Source organism: Oncorhynchus nerka, linkage group LG13, assembly GCF_034236695.1.
Source record: "Oncorhynchus nerka isolate Pitt River linkage group LG13, Oner_Uvic_2.0, whole genome shotgun sequence".
In the NCBI taxonomy this organism is placed as follows: domain Eukaryota; kingdom Metazoa; phylum Chordata; class Actinopteri; order Salmoniformes; family Salmonidae; genus Oncorhynchus; species Oncorhynchus nerka.
In genome coordinates this window covers 30,901,472-30,926,477 of record NC_088408.1, presented here as the reverse complement: position 1 = coordinate 30,926,477, position 25,006 = coordinate 30,901,472, and the positions used below count along the sequence as shown (strand labels likewise).

At 41.0% G+C, this 25,006-nt stretch overlaps 1 protein-coding gene across 1 annotated transcript; it reads left to right on the top strand.

Moving 5' to 3' along the window:
- Positions 1 to 1,028: 1,028 nt before the first annotated feature.
- LOC115139356 (adhesion G protein-coupled receptor F5-like) lies at positions 1,029 to 18,256 on the top strand. The gene is made up of 21 exons (XM_029676629.2): positions 1,029 to 1,135; positions 1,817 to 1,920; positions 6,894 to 6,942; positions 7,608 to 7,766; positions 7,942 to 8,109; positions 8,238 to 8,273; positions 8,365 to 8,523; positions 8,673 to 8,828; positions 8,935 to 8,970; positions 10,276 to 10,332; positions 10,465 to 10,518; positions 10,603 to 10,697; positions 13,905 to 13,966; positions 14,420 to 14,532; positions 14,898 to 15,079; positions 15,240 to 15,410; positions 15,585 to 16,937; positions 17,138 to 17,179; positions 17,288 to 17,338; positions 17,572 to 17,632; positions 17,749 to 18,256. Exons 2-21 carry the CDS (start codon positions 1,819 to 1,821, stop codon positions 17,799 to 17,801), a joined length of 3,159 nt encoding a protein of 1,052 aa, XP_029532489.1. The 5' UTR covers positions 1,029 to 1,135; positions 1,817 to 1,818; the 3' UTR covers positions 17,802 to 18,256.
- The last annotated feature ends 6,750 nt before the right edge of the window (positions 18,257 to 25,006 follow it).

The window sequence follows — 25,006 nt, the reverse complement described above, 5'->3', positions numbered from 1 at the left end:
CTCCTTCAAGACTGTTGGAAAAGCATTCCAGGTGAAGCTGGTTGAGAGAATGCCCAGAGTGTGCACAGCTGTCATCAAGGCAAAGGGTGGCTATTTGAAGATTCTCACATATAAAATATTTTTTTATTTGTGTAACACTTTTTTTGTTACTACATGATTCTATGTGTTATTTCATAGTTTTGATGTCTTCACTATTATTCTACAATGTAGAAAATATAAAAAATAAAGGTCTGTAGTGTAATTCAACTGAAAACATTTGAGCAGTATTACACAGTATTACTTCTGTGCCGATAAAATGCCATTTGCAGTACTCTAACTAAACATGATTTTACTCTGTTGTGTTTTAGGTGGTGAATTGTTGATTCTTTTTTTCACAATATTCAAATAATACAGGGGGTTAGGAAAGCAAACACTTGGCCTGGGGTTGTCCAGTGGTCTTGTGCTGTGGTGGAATGTCTCCCCATTATGCTTGCACCAATCCAATGCTTTTAAACAAGGCCTTTTGTCTTTTAGCAGGCCGTCGTCATTGTAAATAAGAATTTGTTCTGAACTTATTTGCCTAATTAAATAAAAGTAAAAAAATGGTGAGGCACTTCTGGATGAAGGGTATTGGAAAGCAGCCTATTTCTTTCCCCACTCTCCCATATATCAATTTGTCCCCTCTTTCTATTAACACCTCAAAATACACCCAACCTGTAGTCACGTCCCTAATTCAACCTCCCTTTCACCCCCCAACCACCCCTTGCATCCATTTCATGCACTTTCTGAGTTCATCAGGCTAGCACTGGAGTTATATGATCACATTTTTGGATTCTAATCAAGATTCTGACTCAACTCAACTATGCTCTCACAGTTCAAGGACAAAGAAGAGACGCCTAAACCTGTCAAGCAGGTGTCTTACACAGTGAGTGCCCTTATTATCTTTAATGACATGTTTTGATGTGGAATGTGGAATGTGGATAACGAAAGGGATAGGGAAGATAACTAGTCAGTTGTACAACTCAATACATTCAACTGAAATGTCTCTTCCGTAAAAACCCAACCCTTCTGAATCAGAGTACAGTGGCAAATTGTCAAGAGACACAGAGAAAACTGTTTGCTCTTCCTTGAGAAGTCAATTTAGAGAGTCGGAGGGGTAAGATTATAATTGTACTTTCACATTTTATGTTGAAATGATGTAAATTATTTGATTGAGTTCGTTTGTAAGTGTGACCTTTCACAGGGTTCAGGTATAAATTTAAATGTAATATTTGTTAAAGGTTTAACAATGTGAATACAGAAGAGTAAATGAAGGACTCTTATACAACATATGATGTTTGTGACACTGTGTCACAATTATCATAATAAGTAATCTTTCTCATCTCTTATATGTACATATGTAGTAGACAGATCCAGGAGTGCATGCTATGTGCGTCATTTTGAACAGGAAGTTCAGATTAAATTGCATTTATTGCGTTTGGATCAGTATGTACAGAAAAGATAAGTTAATATATTCACCAAAATGCAGCAGAGACGTGACCAACCATTTGGTCAGTCATATGTTTCCTTCTTCATCAGACCGCAACAATGTTCTTCTTAGCATTCCAATTAGGTTAATGAATATTAGTAACATAATCAAGAAAACAGCCCACAAATACCTCAGCTGTCACCATAATTGGTGCTTGTTTAGTTGTGTTTTATTGTATAATTTGTTTTGCAACCATGCTATCTCACAATCTGTACACCATCTGGTGTTCCATTGGGGGAAGACATCTCAAATGTGTAATACTGACTGTATGATGTTTTGTTTTGTATATCTTATGCTATATTCATACAGATATGGCCTCACCAAAGACAGTTTGGTACTTAAGTGTCCTCTTGGTATTTTGCTCTAGTCTGGAAAAACAAGATTGCTTGGAAACTCCAAATGTAACATCAGAGGTAAGAGGCCAGTAAATAAACTTCAAATACTTCAAAAAATGTTCACAAGGCAATATTTAGCAATGTCTGAGAACTACAATATTGTTTGAGCTACATATCTTTAGGTGTTATCACTATTAATATAATATTTACATTTTTACATTTAAGTCATTTAGCAGATGCTCTTATCCAGAGCGACTTACAAATTGGTGCATTCACCTTATGACATCCAGTGGAGCAGCCACTTTACAATAGTGCATCTAAATCTTTTAAGGGGGGGTGAGAAGGATTACTTTATCCTATCCTAGGTATTCCTTAAAGAGGTGGGGTTTCAGGTGTCTCCGGAAGGTGGTGATTGACTCCGCTGTCCTGGCGTCGTGAGGGAGTTTGTTCCACCATTGGGGGGCCAGAGCAGCGAACAGTTTTGACTGGGCTGAGCGGGAACTGTACTTCCTCAGTGGTAGGGAGGCGAGCAGGCCAGAGGTGGATGAACGCAGTGCCCTTGTTTGGGTGTAGGGCCTGATCAGAGCCTGGAGGTACTGAGGTGCCGTTCCCCTCACAGCTCCGTAGGCAAGCACCATGGTCTTGTAGCGGATGCGAGCTTCAACTGGAAGCCAGTGGAGAGAGCGGAGGAGCGGGGTGACGTGAGAGAACTTGGGAAGGTTGAACACCAGACGGGCTGCGGCGTTCTGGATGAGTTGTAGGGGTTTAATGGCACAGGCAGGGAGCCCAGCCAACAGCGAGTTGCAGTAATCCAGACGGGAGATGACAAGTGCCTGGATTAGGACCTGCGCCGCTTCCTGTGTGAGGCAGGGTCATACTCTGCGGATGTTGTAGAGCATGAACCTACAGGAACGGGCCACCGCCTTGATGTTAGTTGAGAACGACAGGGTGTTGTCCAGGATCACGCCAAGGTTCTTAGCGCTCTGGGAGGAGGACACAGTGGAGTTGTCAACCGTGATGGCGAGATCATGGAACGGGCAGTCCTTCCCCGGGAGGAAGAGCAGCTCCGTCTTGCCGAGGTTCAGCTTGAGGTGGTGATCCGTCATCCACACTGATATGTCTGCCAGACATGCAGAGATGCGATTCGCCACCTGGTCATCAGAAGGGGAAAGGAGAAGATTAATTGTGTGTCGTCTGCATAGCAATGATAGGAGAGACCATGTGAGGTTATGACAGAGCCAAGTGACTTGGTGTATAGCGAGAATAGGAGATGGCCTAGAACAGAGCCCTGGGGGACACCAGTGGTGAGAGCACGTGGTGAGGAGACGGATTCTCGCCACGCCACCTGGTAGGAGCGACCTGTCAGGTAGGACGCAATCCAAGCGTGGGCCGCCGGAGATGCCCAACTCGGAGAGGGTGGAGAGGAGGATCTGATGGTTCACAGTATCGAAGGCAGCCGATAGGTCTAGAAGGATGAGAGCAGAGGAGAGAGAGTTAGCTTTAACAGTGCGGAGCGCCTCCGTGATACAGAGAAGAGCAGTCTCAGTTGAATGACTAGTCTTGAAACCTGACTGATTTGGATCAAGAAGGTCATTCTGAGAGAGATAGCGGGAGAGCTGGCCAAGGACGGCACGTTCAAGGGTTTTGGAGAGAAAAGAAAGAAGGGATACTGGTCTGTAGTTGTTGACATCGGAGGGATCGAGTGTAGGTTTTTCAGAAGGGGTGCAACTCTCGCTCTCTTGAAGACGGAAGGGACGTAGCCAGCGGTCAGGGATGAGTTGATGAGCGAGGTGAGGTAAGGGAGAAGGTCTCCGGAAATGGTCTGGAGAAGAGAGGAGGGGATAGGGTCAAGCGGGCAGGTTGTTGGGCGGCCGGCCGTCACAAGACGCGAGATTTCATCTGGAGAGAGAGGGGAGAAAGAGGTCAGAGCACAGGGTAGGGCAGTGTGAGCAGAACCAGCGGTGTCGTTTGACTTAGCAAACGAGGATCGGAGGTCGTCGACCTTCTTTTCAAAATGGTTGACGAAGTCATCTGCAGAGAGGGAGGAGGGGGGAGGGGGGAGGGGGATTCAGGAGGGAGGAGAAGGTGGCAAAGAGCTTCCTAGGGTTAGAGGCAGATGCTTGGAATTTAGAGTGGTAGAAAGTGGCTTTAGCAGCAGCGACAGAAGAGGAAAATGTAGAGAGGAGGGAGTGAAAGGATGCCAGGTCCGCAGGGAGGCGAGTTTTCCTCCATTTCCGCTCGGCTGCCCGGAGCCCTGTTCTGTGAGCTCGCAATGAGTCGTCGAGCCACGGAGCGGGAGGGGAGGACCGAGCCGGCCTGGAGGATAGGGGACATAGAGAGTCAAAGGATGCAGAAAGGGAGGAGAGGAGGGTTGAGGAGGCAGAATCAGGAGATAGGTTGGAGAAGGTTTGAGCAGAGGGAAGAGATGATAGGATGGAAGAGGAGAGAGTAGCGGGGAGAGAGAGCGAAGGTTGGGACGGCGCGATACCATCCGAGTAGGGGCAGTGTGGGAAGTGTTGGATGAGAGCGAGAGGGAAAAGGATACAAGGTAGTGGTCGGAGACTTGGAGGGGAGTTGCAATGAGGTTAGTGGAAGAACAGCATCTAGTAAAGATGAGGTCGAGCGTATTGCCTGCCTTGTGAGTAGGGGGGAAGGTGAGAGGGAGAGGTCAAAAGAGGAGAGGAGTGGAAAGAAGGAGGCAGAGAGGAATGAGTCAAAGGTAGACGTGGGAGGTTAAAGTCGCCCAGAACTGTGAGAGGTGAGCCGTCCTCAGGAAAGGAGCTTATCAAGGCATCAAGCTCATTGATGAACTCTCCGAGGGAACCTGGAGGGCGATAAATGATAAGGATGTTAAGCTTGAAAGGGCTGGTAACTGTGACAGCATGGAATTCAAAGGAGGCGATAGACAGATGGGTAAGGGGAGAAAGAGAGAATGACCACTTGGGAGAGATGAGGATCCCGGTGCCACCACCCTGCTGACCAGAAGCTCTCGGGGTGTGCGAGAACACGTGGGCGGACGAAGAGAGAGCAGTAGGAGTAGCAGTGTTATCTGTGGTGATCCATGTTTCCGTCAGTGCCAAGAAGTCGAGGGACTGGAGGGAGGCATAGGCTGAGATGAACTCTGCCTTGTTGGCCGCAGATCGGCAGTTCCAGAGGCTACCGGAGACCTGGAACTCCACGTGGGTCGTGCGCGCTGGGACCACCAGATTAGGGTGGCCGCGGCCACGCGGTGTGGAGCGTTTGTATGGTCTGTGCAGAGAGGAGAGAACAGGGATAGACAGACACATAGTTGACAGGCTACAGAAGAGGCTACGCTAATGCAAAGGAGATTGGAATGACAAGTGGACTACACGTCTCGAATGTTCAGAAAGTTGAGCTTACGTAGCAAGAATCTTATTGACTAAAATGATTAAAAATGATACAGTACTGCTGAAGTAGGCTAGCTGGCAGTGGCTGCGTTGTTGACTTTGTAGGCTAGCTGGCAGTGGCTGCGTTGTTGATTCGGGGCTAGCTGGCTAGCTAGCAGTGTTGATTACGTTACGTTGCGTTAAAAGAACGACAATAGCTGGCTAGGTAACCTAGAAAATCGCTCTAGACTACACAATTATCTTTGATACAGAGACGGCTATGTAGCTAGCTACGATCAAACAAATCAAACCGTTGTACTGTAATGAAATGAAATGAAAATGTGATACTACCTGTGGAGCGAGGCGGAATGCGACCGGGTTGTTGAGTTCTAATCGGTAGACGTTGGCTAGCTGTTGGCTAGCTAGCAGTGTCTCCTACGTTAAGGACGACAAATAGCTGGCTGCGTTGTTGATTCAGGGGCTAGCTGGCTAGCTAGCTAGCAGTGTTGATTACGTTACGTTGCGTTAAAAGAACGACAATAGCTGGCTAGGTAACCTAGAAAATCGCTCTAGACTACACAATTATCTTTGATACAGAGACGGCTATGTAGCTAGCTATGTAGACGGTGGGCGTTAGCTAGCTGGCTAGCTGCTGGGCAGATACGTTAGGACGACGAAATACGATAATTACGCAATTATCTTTGATACAAAGACGGCTATGTAGCTAGCTAAGAAGAAATTGCTAAGATTAGACAAATCAAACCGTTGTACTATAATGAAATGTAATGTAATCCCTACAACTCATCCAGAACGCCGCAGCCCGTCTGGTGTTCAACCTTCCCAAGTTCTCTCACGTCACCCCGCTCCTCCGCTCTCTCCACTGGCTTCCAGTTGAAGCTCGCATCCGCTACAAGACCATGGTGCTTGCCTACGGAGCTGTGAGGGGAACGGCACCTCAGTACCTCCAGGCTCTGATCAGGCCCTACACCCAAACAAGGGCACTGCGTTCATCCACCTCTGGCCTGCTCGCCTCCCTACCACTGAGGAAGTACAGTTCCCGCGCAGCCCAGTCAAAACTGTTCGCTGCTCTGGCCCCCCAATGGTGGAACAAACTCCCTCACGACGCCAGGACAGCGGAGTCAATCACCACCTTCCGGAGACACCTGAAACCCCACCTCTTTCAGGAATACCTAGGATAGGATAAAGTAATCCTTCTCACCCCCTCCCCCCTTAAAAGATTTAGATGCACTATTGTAAAGTGGCTGTTCCACTGGATGTCTTAAGGTGAACGCACCAATTTGTAAGTCGCTCTGGATAAGAGCGTCTGCTAAATGACTTAAATGTAAATGTAAATGTAATGAAATGTAATGAAAAGTTATACTACCTGCAGACCGAAGTGCAGACCGAAGTGCGGATGTGACTGCTCGCTCCAACCCGGAAGTCTGACTAGCTATAATATGTTTCAAAACAGATTTGTTTGGTCGTTCCATTGGTGCATTGGTTCCATTGGTGCAACTACAGCATGTATACATTATAATTACACAAACAGTACAGTTGTGTAACTGTATCCACATTGTAATAACACTGCACATCTCTGTGTATCTACCAATTCAATAGATAAGGGGACTTTGAGTGTTAAAACACCTACTTCATTTGACGCAATGATACAAATCAATGTTTTCTGATTAAATCTATCTTTTCCAGGAATCACCCACTGATGGATCACAAGTTCCTTCTAGAGAAAAGCGAGAGGGTGAGTCAGCTGTTTGGTTTCGTTTTCACTTGGTCTGCTCAAACCTACGTTTCCGCCCCCCAATGTGCTTGAATGTCACGCCCTGACCTTAGAGATCCTTTGAATTCTCTATTTTGGTTAGGTCAGGGTGTGACTAGGGTGGGCAATCTAGTTTTCCTATTTCTTTGTTTGGCCTGGTATGGTTCCCAATCAGAGGCAGCTGTCTATCGTTGTCTCTGATTGGGGATCATACTTAGGCAGCCTTTTGCCCACCTTAGTTTGTGGGATCTTGATTTTTGTATAGTTACTGTGTAGCCTGAAGTACATTACGTTCATTTATATATATACTTTTTTTTGGTGTTCATCTAATCAAGAATGATGTTCGCCTACCATGCTGCACCTTGGTCTCCTCATTCAAACGACGAGCGTAACATTGAAGGCACCCTAGAAAATAGATTTTTTTCTCTCACACAAATCCAAAACAAATATAACAATTTGCTTAGCAACTAACGTCGTTATTTATGTCACTGCTGTTTGCCATTGGATATTTGCTGTGTGGAGGACATTTGCTCTGTGTGGAATATTTGCTGTGTGCATGTTTTTATGTATATACATTTATTTTTATGGTCAACAAGAATTGTCCTTCGGGGACCATAAAGATCTCTTGAATTGAATTGTTTCCACAGTGACAGCAACCATCTATGAGAAAGTTGGTGAAGTTGAGTTTGACGTCTATAATATTCCACTTGAAATCATACATTACCTAAAGTCCCATGTGAAAAGTGTAAACTACCCCATCCTGATCTCCAGTGTGTTAAATGTAACAGACATAAACATTACTACTGGTAAGAGTTTTTAATTGTTCTTTTTTTCTTCATTTTATAAAAGGTTCAAGACCTACAGGGCTCATGTGTTAGTAAATAATGTATTTAAAAAACTAACTTGGACGTTGTTGGTCTCAGAAGAAAACGTTGTATCTCCATGTTGAGGATGTTCAATCCACTTCCCCTCCATTCACAGAATGCTCCTCAGACCCCAGTGGATTCAGGTGCAGGTGTGAGGACCAGTATAGTTGGTCATGTGACCAGTGTTCCTCCAATGTGTCCTGTGATGAGATCGTTGATGGCAAAACATGTGGATGTCTCAATGACTATCCTTCTGATGGAAAGTTCTGTCAGCCAATCACAAGTAACTATTTGATTCTCACATCCACTTGGTGTTTGACATGGTGTTGTAGTTGTATGTAGTTGTTTTTGGCAACGTCTCCCAGCTGCATAGTTCTTCTTGGTGACACATCTTTTACCTAATCCCAACAGATCTTACTGCTTGTCCAAGTCCAACTACAACAGCAGGTATTCCAAGAAGTTACTCAAGCAGTAGATTACATTTACTGAAAATAATAGACATGCTTGTCATGATTTATTCAATTGTAATTTTCCATAGAGCCATCAACCACTTATGGGGAAATTATTGAAATTGAGTTGGACATGACAGATATTTCAGCTACATTGATAGATGTACTTAGGGCAAGTGTGAGTGGCCTGACCTACCCTGTCCTGATCTCCAATGTGTTAAGTGTAACAGAGGTGAACTTCACTACTGGTAAGAGATTTCTGTTGCTGTTGCTCATTTGAGTTTTAATTCCTGCATTGTAAAATATATTCAACAACTGGTTCAGATATTTTCAAATAGTTGGTTTCACAGAAAACATTGATATGATGATGTTCAATCCACTCTCCTTTCATTCACAGCATGCTACCCAAACAGCACATGCAGATGTGAGGATCAGTATGGTTGGTCATGTGACCAGTGTCTCTCTTATGGATCCTGTGACAACATCACTGATGACTCCTGTGGATGTATCAAAGCCATTCCTTCTTATGGACCGTTTTGTCAGCCAATCACAAGTAACTGTTTCCTTACCACCTCCACTGTGCTAGTTTAATCAATGTTTCTGTATTTGTTCAGCAACATTTAAACTCTAAGCTTACCCCTATCTCCTTTACCACATAGATCTGACGGCTTGTACAACACCATCTCCAACACCAGGTATGAGACCGTTACTAATGAAAATGTAATTAACAACAGTGTTATTGTACTAATTAGAGTAAGATCAACTTACCATGGTGTTATCCATAGCTGTATATTTACTTGAGACCTACAGCTGTAAGCCAACAAGCTGTAAAACAGATTAAAGAACCAGCCAGCATCATAATCATCTCACATTTCTCTGCTACCACAACTTTTCCAGTAGAAGAGGAAACAAGTACTGGTTTTACACAATATTCGATGTATTTCAAATATATGTAACAGTGTCAAAAATATATGTAACAGTGTCAAAAATTGACAATTACAATTATTCTAACAATCAATCTTTATTTTGATTAATTAAAATCTTTATTTTGATTAATTGATTAATTATTGCAATAATGAAACTGTAGACCCCACACTCTTGAGTGTGTTGCAGAGAGCTTAACCTTCACAGAAACTGCTGGTTCTTATATAGCTGACACAAAAAATGCTTAGTCATGGCTTGTTCCACCCCTCCCAGGCAGATTGGGGGCCTGGTAAGCCACCTTGGGTTTATCTTGTGGTTATCTTGGGGCGGCAGCGTAGCTGCAAGTTCAAATACCAGAGCTGACAAGGTACAAATCTGTCATTCTGCCCCTGAACAAGGCAGTTAACCCACTGTTCCTAGGCTGTCATTGAAAATAAGAATTATCTGAATATAATCTTATCTGACTTGCCTAGTTAAATAAAGGTTAAAAAAATAAATAATAATCTGCACCTGGTGTTGATTTTACCCCTAACCCGGATTAGTTTCACAGATGCCAGGATGATAAGGAATGAATATGGTTTTGTTCTACTGCTCCAGGCTATCTCTATCTCGATTACACCCACCACATCTTGTCTATGGAATGCTAGCTGTAGATCAATTGTCAGCTCAAGCTATCTCTAGTGATCATACGCCCACAGCATTAGTAGAACAAAAATGTCTTACTATTTGTTAAGTATTAATATGAAACAAATCAGGTAAATACAAAGTTCTCTCACAATAGTTACTGTACATAACTACTCTGTTAATCAAAATGCAATCATTCAGTGGTACACAGCAATGTCAGTCAAATAAATACTTTTACGCGTTAGTGCCAACAATAAAGCAGTCCACAGCAAGTTCAACAACTCCAACAACCCCCTCCAGTACAACATCAAAGAAACAAATCAATAATGTCATTTCATTGGACCTACGGTATTTCCTTGTGGTATTATTGAATCGGGCATCACCAATATTCCAGTTACACCAATATGTTAAATATAATGTTTTTATGTTCCACTGTGCCTCTTTGCCAACAGCAAAAAAGTACACAGAAAATTCAACAACTACAACGACACCCTCCAGTACTACATCAAGTATACAAATCTATAATTTAATTTAATTTGACCTATTTCCTTGTTACATGTTTGAAAGAAGTTTGACATAACCAATATTCCAGTTACAGTAATGTGTTCAATATATTGTTTTTCTGTTCCACTGTGCCCTAGTACCAACAACAAAACAGTCAATAGCAAGTTCAGCAACTCCAACGACGCCCTCCGGTACGAGACCTCAGTTATGCAAAAAATATATATAATAGAATTTCAACTTTCGCATTCTTATATTTTGTTATTTTTATGTTTTAGAAAACACACTGGACCTACAATTTACTATGGACATCACCTTTGAGTCCACCTTTAATGATGTAAATAGTGCAATGTTCCAAGATATTAATCAAACTGTGAGTATACTATTTTCCCTCATCCTTGTCAAAATGTCAATGTGCTGAAATGTAAAGTGTCAACCTGGACTAGGGGTTGATGTAACATAGTAAACGTAAGTAGGTCTCACTCCATTTAGTGTGATACATGTTGTATTGTATGTATTAATTTGTGGATGTCTATTTTTCATTTCACATGATATAGGACAAATTACAATTCACATGATATGTGACAAATTACAATTTGTTGTGGCTAACATTAGCTAGGTGGCTAGTTGGCAAATTTTTGCGAAGCTAGGGTAATGTTAGGTTTAAGATTAACGTTCATGTTCAGATTAAGGTTAATGTTAGGGGAAGGGTTATCTAACATGCTAAGTAGTTGCAAAGTAGCTAAAAAAGTATTAAGTTGTTGCACAGTTGCTAATTAGCTAAAATGCAAAAGTTGTCGATGATGTGATTTGAATATGACCCGACCAATCTCCTGTGTTTAAAGGGAAAGGAAAAGGGGAATACCTAGTCAGCTGTACAACTGAATGCTTTCAACTGAATGCTTTCAACTGAAATGTGTCTTCCGCATTTAACCCAACCCCTCTATCTTAAAGGAAAAATCCACCTAAAACCACTCATTGCTTTAAAAATGTATCAATTGACCAATTCGGCACATTTGAGCAAACTTCTGGTTAGACTTGATAACAAAATATTGTGCAGTAATGTAGTTCTTCACTGGATCAGTGTGAAACTTTGCAGACACACTGCTTCCATCTGGTGGCAGAAACCGGGAAAATATTTACTCTTGCATTTCAAAGATGGAACAAAAATCAAAAAACAAACGCATGTTTTTTTGTTTGTATTATCTTTTATCAGATCTGTGTCATACTCTCCTACACTCATTTCACATTTCCACAAACTTCAGGGTTTCCTTTTAAATGTTATCAAGAATATGCATATCCTTGCTTCAAGTCGTGAGCTAGAGACAGTTAGATTTGGGTATGTCATTTTAGGAGAAAATTGAAAAAATATATAAAATCATTAAGAGTGTTAAATAAAGTGACAGTGTTAAATAACACTAAAATATGAGAACAATATATTTGTGAACAAGTGATTAATTTTGGCATTTTAATAAGGTTGGTAGCAACATGGAAAATCATTGTAGAACGTAGCAAACGTAGGTACACACAATAATACCAAAGATATTATCAATATGTAACATAGCTAGTTAGCTGTAAAATCGCCTAAACAAACTGCACTGTCAGTTTAGGAGTCTACAATCTCAACATGTTTAACCTGCAGATATACTTTTGAAGTGATGGGAAGTGTTGCCTATGCTACGTCAATGGGCCACACGTTCAATGGGCCCATGAATCATGACATTTCGTACTTTCTAGTAAAATAGGCACTTTTCTCAATATATACACTGACTTTGAGAAGAGATTGCATGATGATTAGCTTAGCAACCGTGTGACGCAGCATGACAACGTGAATGTGATATCTTTGGCAACAGCACTATGCAATGCACCTTGGACTAAAGAGGCAGACCAATAGGGAAAATGTGCTAGAACGTCTGTAGAATTACACATTCCTCGAGGTATGAATATCGCAAAAATATGATCAATGGCTCATTCGAGAGAAGAAATCCTCCCAAATTATTACATCGGCCAGTATTGAAATCTGACATGTGTTATAGACTTTTTCGCAATCTGAAAGTCATATTCCTATTAACTTCCAGGGTAGTGAGAACAATTGTATCATGGTGCTACGTCATATCGGACATATTTCTGCCTGCTTGAATGCCAATAACTCACATAAACATGAAACAACCAAGGGAATAGATAGAACAACAGTCAGAGATGCATAAAAACAAGAAAGCATTCAAAATGGGTGAACCTTTTCTGTAAACTGGGTGTACCCTACACACGATTTTGGACCCGATTTAACTGTCCCAGAAAACCCATTGGGCACACACATGTTGAATAAATGTTGTTTCCATGTAATTTCAGTGAAATTACGTTGAACCAACGTGGAATAGATGTTGAATTGATTGCCAGTTGCCCAGTGGAAAGTTTTTGAGATCGGAGACAAAATCCCCAAGCCGTTGCCTACTCGGGGCACGCGGCTGTCACCTACGCTCGTTTAATGTGAGCCGGTCAGAGACTCAATCTGAGGACTACCGATCCCATCTTTGAGCCGTCCCAGACATCCCAATATTTTCAATCATTTGATTTTATCAGCGCAAAATCTGCAACGCTCTTGTAGTGTGAGATGTGCAACGACAAGTTTTAAGAGCAGTGATCAGCAGTAACCAATGAGAGCTCGCCAGAGAAGAAACCAAAGATGATGACGTTGTGTTGCATCACTCTGAATGTGTAGACTCTCGAGCAAGAGCGATGACTACTACCAGTATGCATTTATAAATTGCCTTTACCAAAGCTAATGTGTCAAATCGTTACAGCTCTGAAGTTCACAAACAATGTTATTCAATTCAAAATTGATTGGCTAAATATTTTAACTCTGTATGACAAACAAGAATGTCTGACTGAAAACGGTAATGAGGCTACTTTGAGCCACAGCTCGTTCTAGCAACGTTAACAATCTAATCACATCATTCTTTTGGCGAGACAGTGTGATATAGAGAATCCTCACAACCAAGTGAAGAATATTGTAGTGTATGCCCCCCCCAGCTGTGCCACATTGTTTAGTGTGCACAACACTACTTTGTTAATGTGAGAGGCTCAGAGATGTTAGGAATTTGAAAGTCATGTCGTGTACGCCCAGCATTATGTAACCATTCCAAATATGACATATACTAATTAGAGTGTTACATGTATACATATATAATTAGGATCTTATTTTGATACCCTGTAGCCGGAGAACTTGTAGTATACTTGTGGTTTGAAAAGGCTTCTGATGTTTTTACTTTACACTTTGACATTTCAGACTTGTATAAACCCCTACAAAAATGTTCATTTATGATAATCCACATAATACTTCACATTTCCTGTTGACACAGGATTATTTTCCTGCTGTAGCAAACTGGCTAAAATGAAGACCCTACATCTGTATGTTAAGTCTAGTCCTTGAAACCAGGTTGGAAGTGTTACCATCATTTAATTTGATGAATCCATTCACCAACACGTTTCTGGTTTACTTCAGAGAGATTTCATTTCATGTCCTTTTCAAGTCTTTCTTTTAAGTCACTGTTGATCAATAATAATCCACTGTCTCACACAGATCGTAGACATATATAAGAGAAACATGCGAGGCTTCATATCAGCAAAGTTAAATCGTTTAAAGTAAGTTTTGCCCCGGTGTTATTACCTCTATTCAAAATCTTTTACATTTTATGTTATTTCAAGCCTTCATTTCATGTGCTAGTAATTTGAATATTCAACTACTAAATGTCTCCTTTAATTTAGCCAATTTCTCAACTTTCAGTATAATGTATAATTTCAATCCCTAGTGATTTTGAGGGATATATGGGCCCTAAAATACTTGTTGCACAAATGTAAAGAATTGAAGGCTGCTAAGCAAAGCTGAAATACTAACCATTTAAATTGTGGCACTCAATGTCCAATATAATAAATACATTTTCAGTATACGCCTCAGAGACAAGAGTATCCCTTCGAAATGAAAAAGACTTGGGGTTGATGTTATACAGTGTATCTATGGGCTATTTTTGCTAATGTACACATGCATGCTATTCATTTGTGGATATGTTTTCTGATATTTCTTTCTCACATGAATAGGAGTGGAAGTGTTATTGCAGATTTTACTGTTATAACAACAATTGTCGATAATGTGGAAATTGCAAAAGCAAAAGCGGATATTGTCTCAACACTTGGAGAAAAATATAACATAAGTAAGTACTTGATTAGGTTAGTATTTGGTGGATTTGGTGGACCAAGTTAGTTATTACTTGTCCTGAAATACATTCAAAAAGTATTTAGATGAGTTTAAACTGTGGCAGCAGTACATGTCAGTTGATTTTAGATGAATTGTTCACTTTTTTATGTCTGCTGTGCTTCAAAAATATTGTATCAAGAATTTCACTTAAATTTGCCTTCATGTAATTACATAATTCATGAAATGTAATCTACAGTTTTAATATCTATAAAATTACAATTCCAAATATTTTATAAAATATTGTATATTTATATATTTAAGGTGTATGTGGAGTAATCTTTTCACATCATAATTTCACAAATCTTATTCCATTTCTATCAGAGTTTATCTGCTTGAATGATGCGATCTTTGGCAATGGACAAGTTAATGAAAAAGTTGTAGTTTACTGCAAACCGGATGAAGTGGGTCAGAAGACTGCCATTTGTGAAAGAAATGGCTCGTTTTCAAATCGTGTGGACAACTGTGTCTTAAAAGAAATTGATAAACTGTTTTCTTTATCTCAGGTAATATGTTAACATATTTACAATTTTCACTGGATATAAAATAATCTATATAAAAATGGTTTAGTAATGATGGTAATTCTTTGTTACAGTTCTGTGTCTAGCATCAATCCTGAAATACATTTGTATTTTATCTTTCTTTCATCACTTTAAATCCACACAGGCTTTAGTGGGGACTGATCTTCCAGACTTTTTGGAAAGACTCCGCAACAGCACTTTTAACCTCCTAGGTAGAATAGTTGCATCACCTGCAACTATTTCTACTGTTGTTAATATTCTTAAAAATGTTGCAAATGTGTCCCGAAGTACCCCAATAAACAAACCATTGATGAAGGTATGTTGACATCAACAGTATCACTTTAAATCATTTTTAAAAAATCCATTCAAAGATATTCTAATGCTAATGTATTATTAAACCCTTAAAAGTTGAATTAGAGCACATACAGCATCATTTTTATTAGGATTTCAGTAATCATGTACTAATTCTGATTTCTATCTTGATCTCCAGAATTTCCTGGAAACGGCAGGTGTACTTACTTCCAAAGGAGCAAAAGCCTCCTGGGGCGTTCTAAACAGCAACCTCACCAAAAACGAAAGCTCAGCGTTTCTGGGCACCGTTGAAACACTTTCCAATTTCCTTACCGATGACTTTTTTGACATAGAAACGCCAAGCATTTTTTTAAACAAAACCACAGTCAACAACTTATTCAATTTAAACTCATCTGTTCTGATAGACATACCGGCATCTGAAGCTTCCTTCAATTCAATCACCATAATAACATTTGACTCCTTGGATAATGTTTTACCTGCGAGAAACAGTAGCAGTCTGAACAACAGTGTCAACAGTGTCAACACCATCAACGGAAAAGTGGTTCTGGTGAAGGTGAATGGCACAGTCAAGAATGTGACGTTCAGTTTTGACGTACTGAACAAGGCACTGGCCAATCCTCAGTGTGTTTTCTGGAACTTTAACCTTTTTGACGGCCTTGGAGGATGGGATGATAAAGGATGTGAACTGCAGTCTGAAAAGAATGGCACTGTCACCTGTCACTGTAATCATCTGACCTCCTTCTCCATTTTGATGTCGCCTTCCATTCCAGCTGTGTTGCGTGTCGCTTTGGAATTTATCACTTACATTGGAGTTGGCATATCAATGGGTTGCTTGGTCGTGTGTCTCATCATTGAGATGTTGGTATGGAATGCTGTGACTGGAAACAACACATCTTACATGCGTCATGTCTCTATAGTGAACATCGCCGTTTCCCTTCTGATTGCTGACATTTGGTTCATTATTGGTGCAGCAATTTCCGACAATGAAAAAAAAGATCTACCTGCGTGTTCCACAGCAACATTTTTCATCCACTTTTTCTACCTGGCTCTGTTTTTCTGGATGTTGGTGTCAGGCCTTTTGCTGCTCTACCGGACTGTCATGGTGTTCTCTCACATGTCTAAACCAGCAATGTTGGCCATCAGTTTTTCTTTGGGCTATGGAGCTCCCCTCATCATTGCTGTCATAACTATCGCAGTGACAGCCCCAGGGAAACAATACATCAGAGATAATGATGGGGTTTGCTGGCTCAACTGGACAGAGTCAAAGGCCCTTCTGGCTTTTGTGATCCCTGCCCTGACCATAGTGGTCATCAACCTTTTGATCCTGATTGTGGTTCTGTTCAAAATGCTGAGGAGAGGTGTGGGGGATGTTACTCAGCCAGATGAGAGAAATGCTTTGGTGGTCATCGCCAGGTGTCTGGCCATTCTGACTCCCTTCTTTGGTACTACCTGGGGACTAGGAGTAGGAACCATGACTACACCAAACAATCTAGGAATCCATATTGTGTTTGCAATCTTCAATTCATTACAGGTATTTAACTCAGTTAAATAACACTAGTAACTAACTGGTCCTCAGTGAAATACAATTGACTTGAAAGATTTTTATTTATTTAAATGCATTAAATTCCCAATGGCATGTTATACTAAGTTAAGATTTGGATGAATGTTTACAATTACATGTACTGGACTATGATGTAGTAATTCCATCCTTCACCATGTTATCATTCAAAGGGTTTGTTCATCTTGGTATTTGGAACACTTTTGGACAAAAAGGTATGTTCCTGACACACTTACTGATGCCCCTCATATTACTGTATATATTGGAATGTGCTTTGCTCTGACAATTAATATATTTGATGAACTCCTTGTCTGTGCTTTCAGATCCGGGAAGCTCTGACAGGAAGGTCACAAGTGTCCTCCAACCGCACAAGGGTAAGGGCTTTTTCAAACCACACGGCTGCATAATATAGTATGATCATGTTTACAATTAAGTATAACTTGTTATAAATCTAAATGATTTGTTGCTGGCCACAACAGGTTTATTACACTATTGTCTATGCTTACTCATATGACCATTTTATTGTATTTATCACTGTGTTGAACATGTCAGGAATTTACTACCTTTAAGCTAGTATTGAATGTTTTATATTATATTCTCGTTTCAGTCCACAAGTGCTGCAACATCATCGTCAAGTGGTTTGGGATTTTTCCGGATACGGAGGAGAAGTAAGTCTATAGTGTAAAGCAATACTCTTAGGCAATTGGGCACAACTTCCCATTAAGTTGCCCTTATTCTACAGTATGTAGTGCCACTGTTTGACCTATTGTTCCTACTGTTCCAGATGTTTTCAACGTTTCAGCAGCTCCAACATCCAGCACTACTGGTAGATCATAGACTTTCATCAACACTTAACTCAATGCAACAAATGTGATTATTATGAAATAATCTGACAATCAAAAGGCGTTGTCGCACATCATCAGTTGACGCACTAGGTTACAGTAGCTAACACCTTGAGTGTGACCTTGAAGTGACTGTCACTAAGATCTGACCCCAACTCTCAGTGACGTCATTGGTGGTTATGTCTAACACAAAGCGATTCATTATGAACTATATGGTATTTGAACTTTTTATCGGGATTGTTGAGTATTGTATTGAAAAACATGATTATTGTTTTTTGGGTGTGGGGGTGTTTAAATAAGAGTATTACTGTGTAAATTGATTAATCAGCTAACATGAAGAATGGAGATTGTTTCAGAAATAACACATTACATTCTCTCTTTGAAGAATTCACTGTTCATTTTGTCACAATTTATATTAAGTTTAATAAACATGTAAAAGGTCTAAGACCAGTGGTGTCTATGTGGAGTCTAAGACCAGTGGTGTCTATGTGGAGTCTAAGACCAGTGGTGTCTATGTGGAGTCTAAGACCAGTGGTGTAAAGCACTTAAGAACAAATACTTTACGGTACTACTTAAGTCATTTTATGGGGTATCTGTACTTTACTTTACTATTGATATTTTTGACAAAATGTAACTTTTACTTCACTACATTCCTAAAGAAAATAATGTACTTATTACTCTATACATTTTCCCTGACACCCAAAAGTTCTCGTTACACGTTGAATGCTTAGCAGGACAGAAAATTTGTCCAATTCACACACTTATCAAGAGAACACATGGTCATCCCTACTGCCTCTGATCTGGCAGACTCACTAAACACAAATGCATTGTTTGTAATTGATGTCTTAGTGTTGGAGTGTACCCCTGGCTGTCTTTACATTTTTTTTTTAAATGGAGGAATTGCCGTAGAGCGCAGTGACAGAATTGTGTCAAGGCACAGATCTGGGGAAGCGTACCAAAAGATTTCAGCAGCATTGAAGATCACTAAGAAGATTGGAACCACCAATACTTTTCTTAGAGCTGGCCAAACTGAGCAATCAGGGGAGTAGAGCCTTGGTCAGGGAGGTGACCAAGAACCACAAAGCCTCTTTATCCAGAAGCCAGCCTCACCAATGTGCCAGAGGTAATACCGAACACCTGGGGACCATGTCACTGGGCCCGCCACAAGAGTCTCTGGCGCACAATGGGGCAAGGACATCCCTACCAGTCAAACGCTGGGCAACTTGTGCACCGCTCCAGCCAGCTGCAACAGAGCCTGGACTTGAACCCAGAATCTCTGGTGGCACAGCTGGCACTGTGATGGAGTGCCTTAGACTACTGTGCCACAAGGGAGGCCATTAACTCTTGATTCTTAAGTATTTTTAAAACCAAATTCTTTCCGACTTTTAATCAAGTAATATTTTACTGGATGACTTTCACTTTTACTTCAGCCATTTTGGCATCCCGAGTGGTCTTATACAAAGCATGTTCTGATACAACCAGGCTGTATCAGAACCGACTGTAATTAGGAGTCCCATAGGGCGGGGCACAATTGGCACAGCATTGTCCCGGTTAGGGTTTCGCCGGGGAAGGCCTTCATTGTAAATAAGAATTTGTTCATAGCTGACTTGCCTGGTTAAATAATGGTAAAAAAAAGATATACAATTATATCAAGGTATCTTTATTTTGACTCAAGTATGACAATTGGATACCGTTTCCACCATTGCACACACTAAAGAGTGCAAAGACATTTTTGGGTGAAAAATAGTGTTTTTTAGACAAAACTGCAAACTTCAGGCCAGGGCATTCATGGAGTTCGTCTAATGGTAATCTGTGGTTATCAGCCCCCCCCCCCCCCTTGCTTGAGGACCTTGTGGTGCCATGTTGTGCCAGGACAACAACCTCTCCCTCAATGTGGTCAAGACAAATGAGCTGACGGTGGACTACAGGAAAAGGAGGGCCGAGCAAGCCCCAATTCGCATCAATGGGGCTGTAGTGGAGCAGGTTGAGAGCTTAAAGTTCCTTGGTGTCCACATCAACAAACTATCAATGTCCAAGCACGCCAAGGCTGTCCCCCTCAGGAGACTGAAAAGATTTGGCACGGGTCCTCAAATCCTCAAAAGGTTCTACAGCTGCACCATTGAGAGCATGGTTGCATCACTGCCTGGTATGGCAACTGATCGGCCTCCGACCGCAAGTCACTACAGAGAGTAGTGCGTACTGCCCAGTATGTCACTGGGGCCAAGCTTCCTGCTATCCAAGTCCTCTATACTAGGCAGTGTCAGAGGACGGCCCTAAAAATTGTCAACGACTCCAGCCACCCTAGTCATAGACTGTTCTCTCTGCTACCGCACGGCAAGCAGGACCAGAGCGCCAAGTCTAGGTCCAAGAGCCCCCCCCCCCGCGCTTTTATGCTGCTGCTCTCCGTTTATTATCTATGCATAGTCACTTTAACTCTACCTACAGTGGCTTGCGAAAGTATTCTCCACTTTGGCATTTTCCTATTTTGTTACCTTACAACCTGGAATTAAAATGTATTTTTTGTGGATTTGTACCATTTGATTTACACAACATGCCTACCACTTTGAAGATGCAAAATACGTTTATTGTGAAACAAACTAGAAATAAGACAAAACACAGAAAACTTGACCATTCATAACTATTCATCACCCCCCCTCTCCCAAATCAATACTTTGTAGAGCTACCTTTCGCAGCAATTAAAGCTGCAAGTCTCTTCGGTATATCTCTAGAAGCTTAGCATATCTAGCCACTGGGATCTGCTCCAGCTTCTTCAAGTTGGATGGGTTCCACCAGTGTACAGCAATCTTTAAGTCATACACAAAGATTCTCAAATGGATTGAGGTCTGAGCTTTGACGAGGCCATTCCAAGACATTTAAATGTTTCCACTTAAACCATTTGAGTGTTGCTTTAGCAGTATGCTTAGGGTCATTATCCTGCTGGAAGGTGAACCTCCATCCCAGTCTCAAATCTCTGGAAGACTGAAACAGGTTTCCATCGAGAATTTCCCTGTATTTAATGCCATCCATCGTTTCTTCAATTCTGACCAGTTTACCAGTCCCTGCCGATGAAAAACATCCCCACAGCAATATGCTGCCACCACCATGCTTCCACGGGTGATGAGAGGTTTTGGGTTTGCGCCAGACATAGCGTTTTCCTTGATGACTAAAAAGCTCAATTGTAGTCTCATCTGACCAGAGTACCTTCTTCCATATGTTTGGGGAGTATCCCACATGACTTTAGGCGAACACCAAACGTGTTTGCTTATTTTTTTCTGGCCACTCTTCCATAAAGCCCAGCACTGTGGAGTGTACCGCTATAGGGGGTCCTATGGACAGATACTCTATTCTCCGCTGTGGAGCCTTGCAGCTTCTTCAGTGTTATCTTTGATCCCTTTGTTGCCTCTCTGATTAATTCCCTCCTTGCCTGGTCCGTGAGTTTTAGTGGGCGGCCCTCTCTTGGCAGGTTTGTTGTGATGCCATATTCTTTACATTTTTTCTAATATATTTTTTCTAATATATTTTTATAACCCAACTCTGATCTGTACTTCTCCACAACTTTGGCCCTGACCTGTTTGGAGAGCTCCTTGGTCTTGATAGTGAGATCATGTGACAGATCATGTGATGCTTAGATTGCACACAGGTGGACTTTATTTAACTAATTATGTTAATGAAGGTAATTGGTTGCACCAGCTCTTATTTAGGGGCTTCATAGCAAAGGGGGTGAATATATACGCACGCACCACTTTTCTGTTTTTTTTTGTTGAATTTTTTTAAACAAATCATATTTAAAATGTCACTTCACCAATTTGGACTATTTTGTGTATGCCCATTACATGAAATCCAAATATAAATCAATTCAAATTACAGGTTGTAACACAACAAAATAGGATAAACACCAAGGGGGTGAATACATTTGCAAGGCACTGAACATGTGCATATTACCTCAACTACCTTGACTAACTGGCGCCCCTGCACATTGTCCCTGTACTGGTACATTGACTCTGTACAGGTACGCCCTGTATATAGCCTCGCTATTGTTATTTTACTGCTGCTCTTCAATTATTTGTTACTTGTATTTCTTAAGTTTTACTTATCTATTTTTTTACTTAACATGTATTTTTTCTTAAAACTGCATTGTTGGTTAAAGGCTTGTAAGTAAGCACTTCACTGTAAGGTCTACAACTGTTGTATTCCGGCGCATGTTACAAATACAATTTGATTTGAACAATAGAGGAGCAACAGAGAACAAAGGCAAGTTAAATGATCGTAAAACAAAAGAGACTATTGCCATTTTAAGAAAATATAAAGCAGTCATTTACATATCAAACTGTTTACACTAAGCAGACTTAAAACAACTATCCAGATTTATGACATGAAGAAATTAATAAATAGGTGTTGATCAAGAGGCATGTAACTGCCAAGGTAGAATATTGAAAGTGGAACATTCCATTTTATGTGTTTATCTTCAGATTTTTAAAAACTTTACATCTGACAGGATCTATATGCCTTGCTCTGAAGAGGCACTGAGTTGATCACAGTGGGGCCCCTCCCCCTGAAAAGATTTAGATGCACTACTGTTCCACTGGAGGTCATAAGGTGAATGCACCAATTTGTAAGTCGCTCTGGATAAGAGCGTCTGCTAAATGACTTAAATGTAAATGTAAATGTTAATCACAGTGGGGCCCCTCCTCTTCTGTAAAACTATTTGCTCTGAGGGAATACACTTTATTATAATAAAGAATTGAACATAAAAAAAATCTAAAACTGATTCAACTTTATTAAAACAAGTTTCAGCAGAAAAGTTTAAATAAGGTCACCAAATTGTTCAACGGCTACACAGGACTGGCCCCCGCTGGTTGGTTAGTACTTAGATGGGAGATCGCCTGAAACAATAAGTGCTGTAAACTTTTGTCCAGTAGAGTATAGTCTTGTACCATTTCATCATGTAGCAACTGCCTTTTATTTATAACCATAATACTATGATGTAGCTTCCACCCCATATCACCTGCACGAATACAACCAACTGTTATTGGTACAGAGACCTTGTCTCTCCAATCCAATTAATGTTGTATTTATTTTTTTACTTTTAATATTTTCTATTCATTTTAATTGACTTAGCTTTTTACCTGACAAACTTCAATAGCTTCCACCCCATGTGACTTGCACGAATACAACCAACGGCATTTACTTTTGTATTTTTTTTGTACTTTGTCTATTAATTTCAATAGACTTTACATTTAAAATACACTATTAATACAAAAGTATGTGGACACCCTTTCAAAATAGTGTATTTACCTATTAAAGCCACACCCATTGCTGACAGGTAAGTAGAATAGAGCACATAGCATGCAATCTCTTTATGAAAAACATTGCCAGTAGAATGGCCTACTGAAGAGCTCAGTGACTTTCAACTTGGCACAGTCATAGGATGCCACCTTTCCAACAAGCCAGTTCGTCAAATGTCTGCCTTGCTAGAGCTGCCCTGGACAACTTTAAGTGTTGATAATGTGAGGTGGAAACATCTAAGAGCAACAAAGACTCAGCCACGAAGTTGTAGTCCACATAAGCTCACAGAATGGGACCGTCGAGTGCTGAAGCGCGTAAGAGTTCCAAACTGCCTCTGGAAGCAACGTCAGCACAAGGACTGTTCGTCGGGAGCTTCATGAAATGGGTTTCCATGGCCAACCAGCCAATAAGCCTATGATCACCATGCGCAATGCCAAACATCAACTGGAGTGGTGTAAAGCTCGCCGCCATTGCACTCTGGAGCAGTGGAAACGCGATCTCTGGAGTGATGATTCACGTTTCGCCATCTTGCAGTCCGATGTACGAATCTGTGTTTGGCGTATGGAGGAGAACATTCCCCAAAGCATAGTGCCAAATGTAGAGTTTGGTGGAGGAGGAATAGCGTTCTGGGGCTATTTTTTATGGTTCGGGCTAGGCCCCTTGGTTCCAGTGAAGGGAAATCTTAACGCTACAGCATACAATGACATTCTAGATGATTTTGTGCTCCCAACTTTTTGCCAAAAGTTTGGGGAAAGCCCTTTCCTGTTTCAGCATGACAATGCCCCCATGCACAAAGTGAGATCCATACAGAAATAATTTGTCGAGATCGGTGTGGAAGAACTTGATTGGTTTGCACAGAGCCCTGACTTCAACCCCATCGAACACATTTGGGAGGAATTGGATTGCCGACTGCGAGCCAGGACTAGTCACCCAACATCAGTGCCCGACCTCACTAATGCTCTTGTGGCATTAGCTTTCCAACATCTATTGGAATTCCTTCCCAGAAGAGTAGAGGCTGTTATAGCAGCAAAGCGGGGACCAGCTCGATATTAATGCCCATGATTTTGGAATGAGATGTTCGACGAGCAGGTGAAGTCATGAAGTGCATGCCCAACCATTCGAAATGGTGGTGAAGTGTACCTACAATGCAATGCTTAAATGTATATGTTGAGTAACGTTACACTCAATAGGAGCGAAACTGTTGGATAGGCCTTACTAGTGTTGGATTTTGCAAGTCACATTTTAGAAAGGTGTTATTGTACAATGTTGCGATGTGCAGAAATGGCTTATACATACAACATGCTGCACCAACACTTTTTATTGGAACTAAATAATGAATTCACTTTTGCTTATGTGGATGGTGTATTCCATAGTCTAAGACCGGAAGGAAAGTTGACTGATGATCTGCCTCTACTACTTAGTGAGAGGCATTTGACCTGCTGTTCCTATGAGCCGTTCTGGCTGCACAAGCCAAGGCTCCTGCAAGGCTTCTTCTTACTTACCTACATAGAGGCATTGGAACCCGGAAGCACATCTACAGCCCGTAAATTAACATCCTAACTCATCATGTGAGAAACATGCAGTTTAAAGTAATTTGCCAATGGATTGGGAAATGCCCAGAAGATTCTACATCCATATCGATAGATGAAGTAATGATTCATATCAGGATTTTGCATCCCTAAATATATTTTGACATTATCATTGTTTTCACAGCCCTTTAAGCAATGATAATAAGGACAGTGTCCGGATTAAAGTTAGCATGCATGTGTGATATGCCTACTGCTTCCAGAATTTAGTCAGCTGAGACGATTACAACAAATGTTTACAGTACATTTCATTCTATCTGGACCATGGATGACAGGTCTGACAGATTTAAACATATGGCTCAGTTGGTTTGAGCAATTTGAATACTTA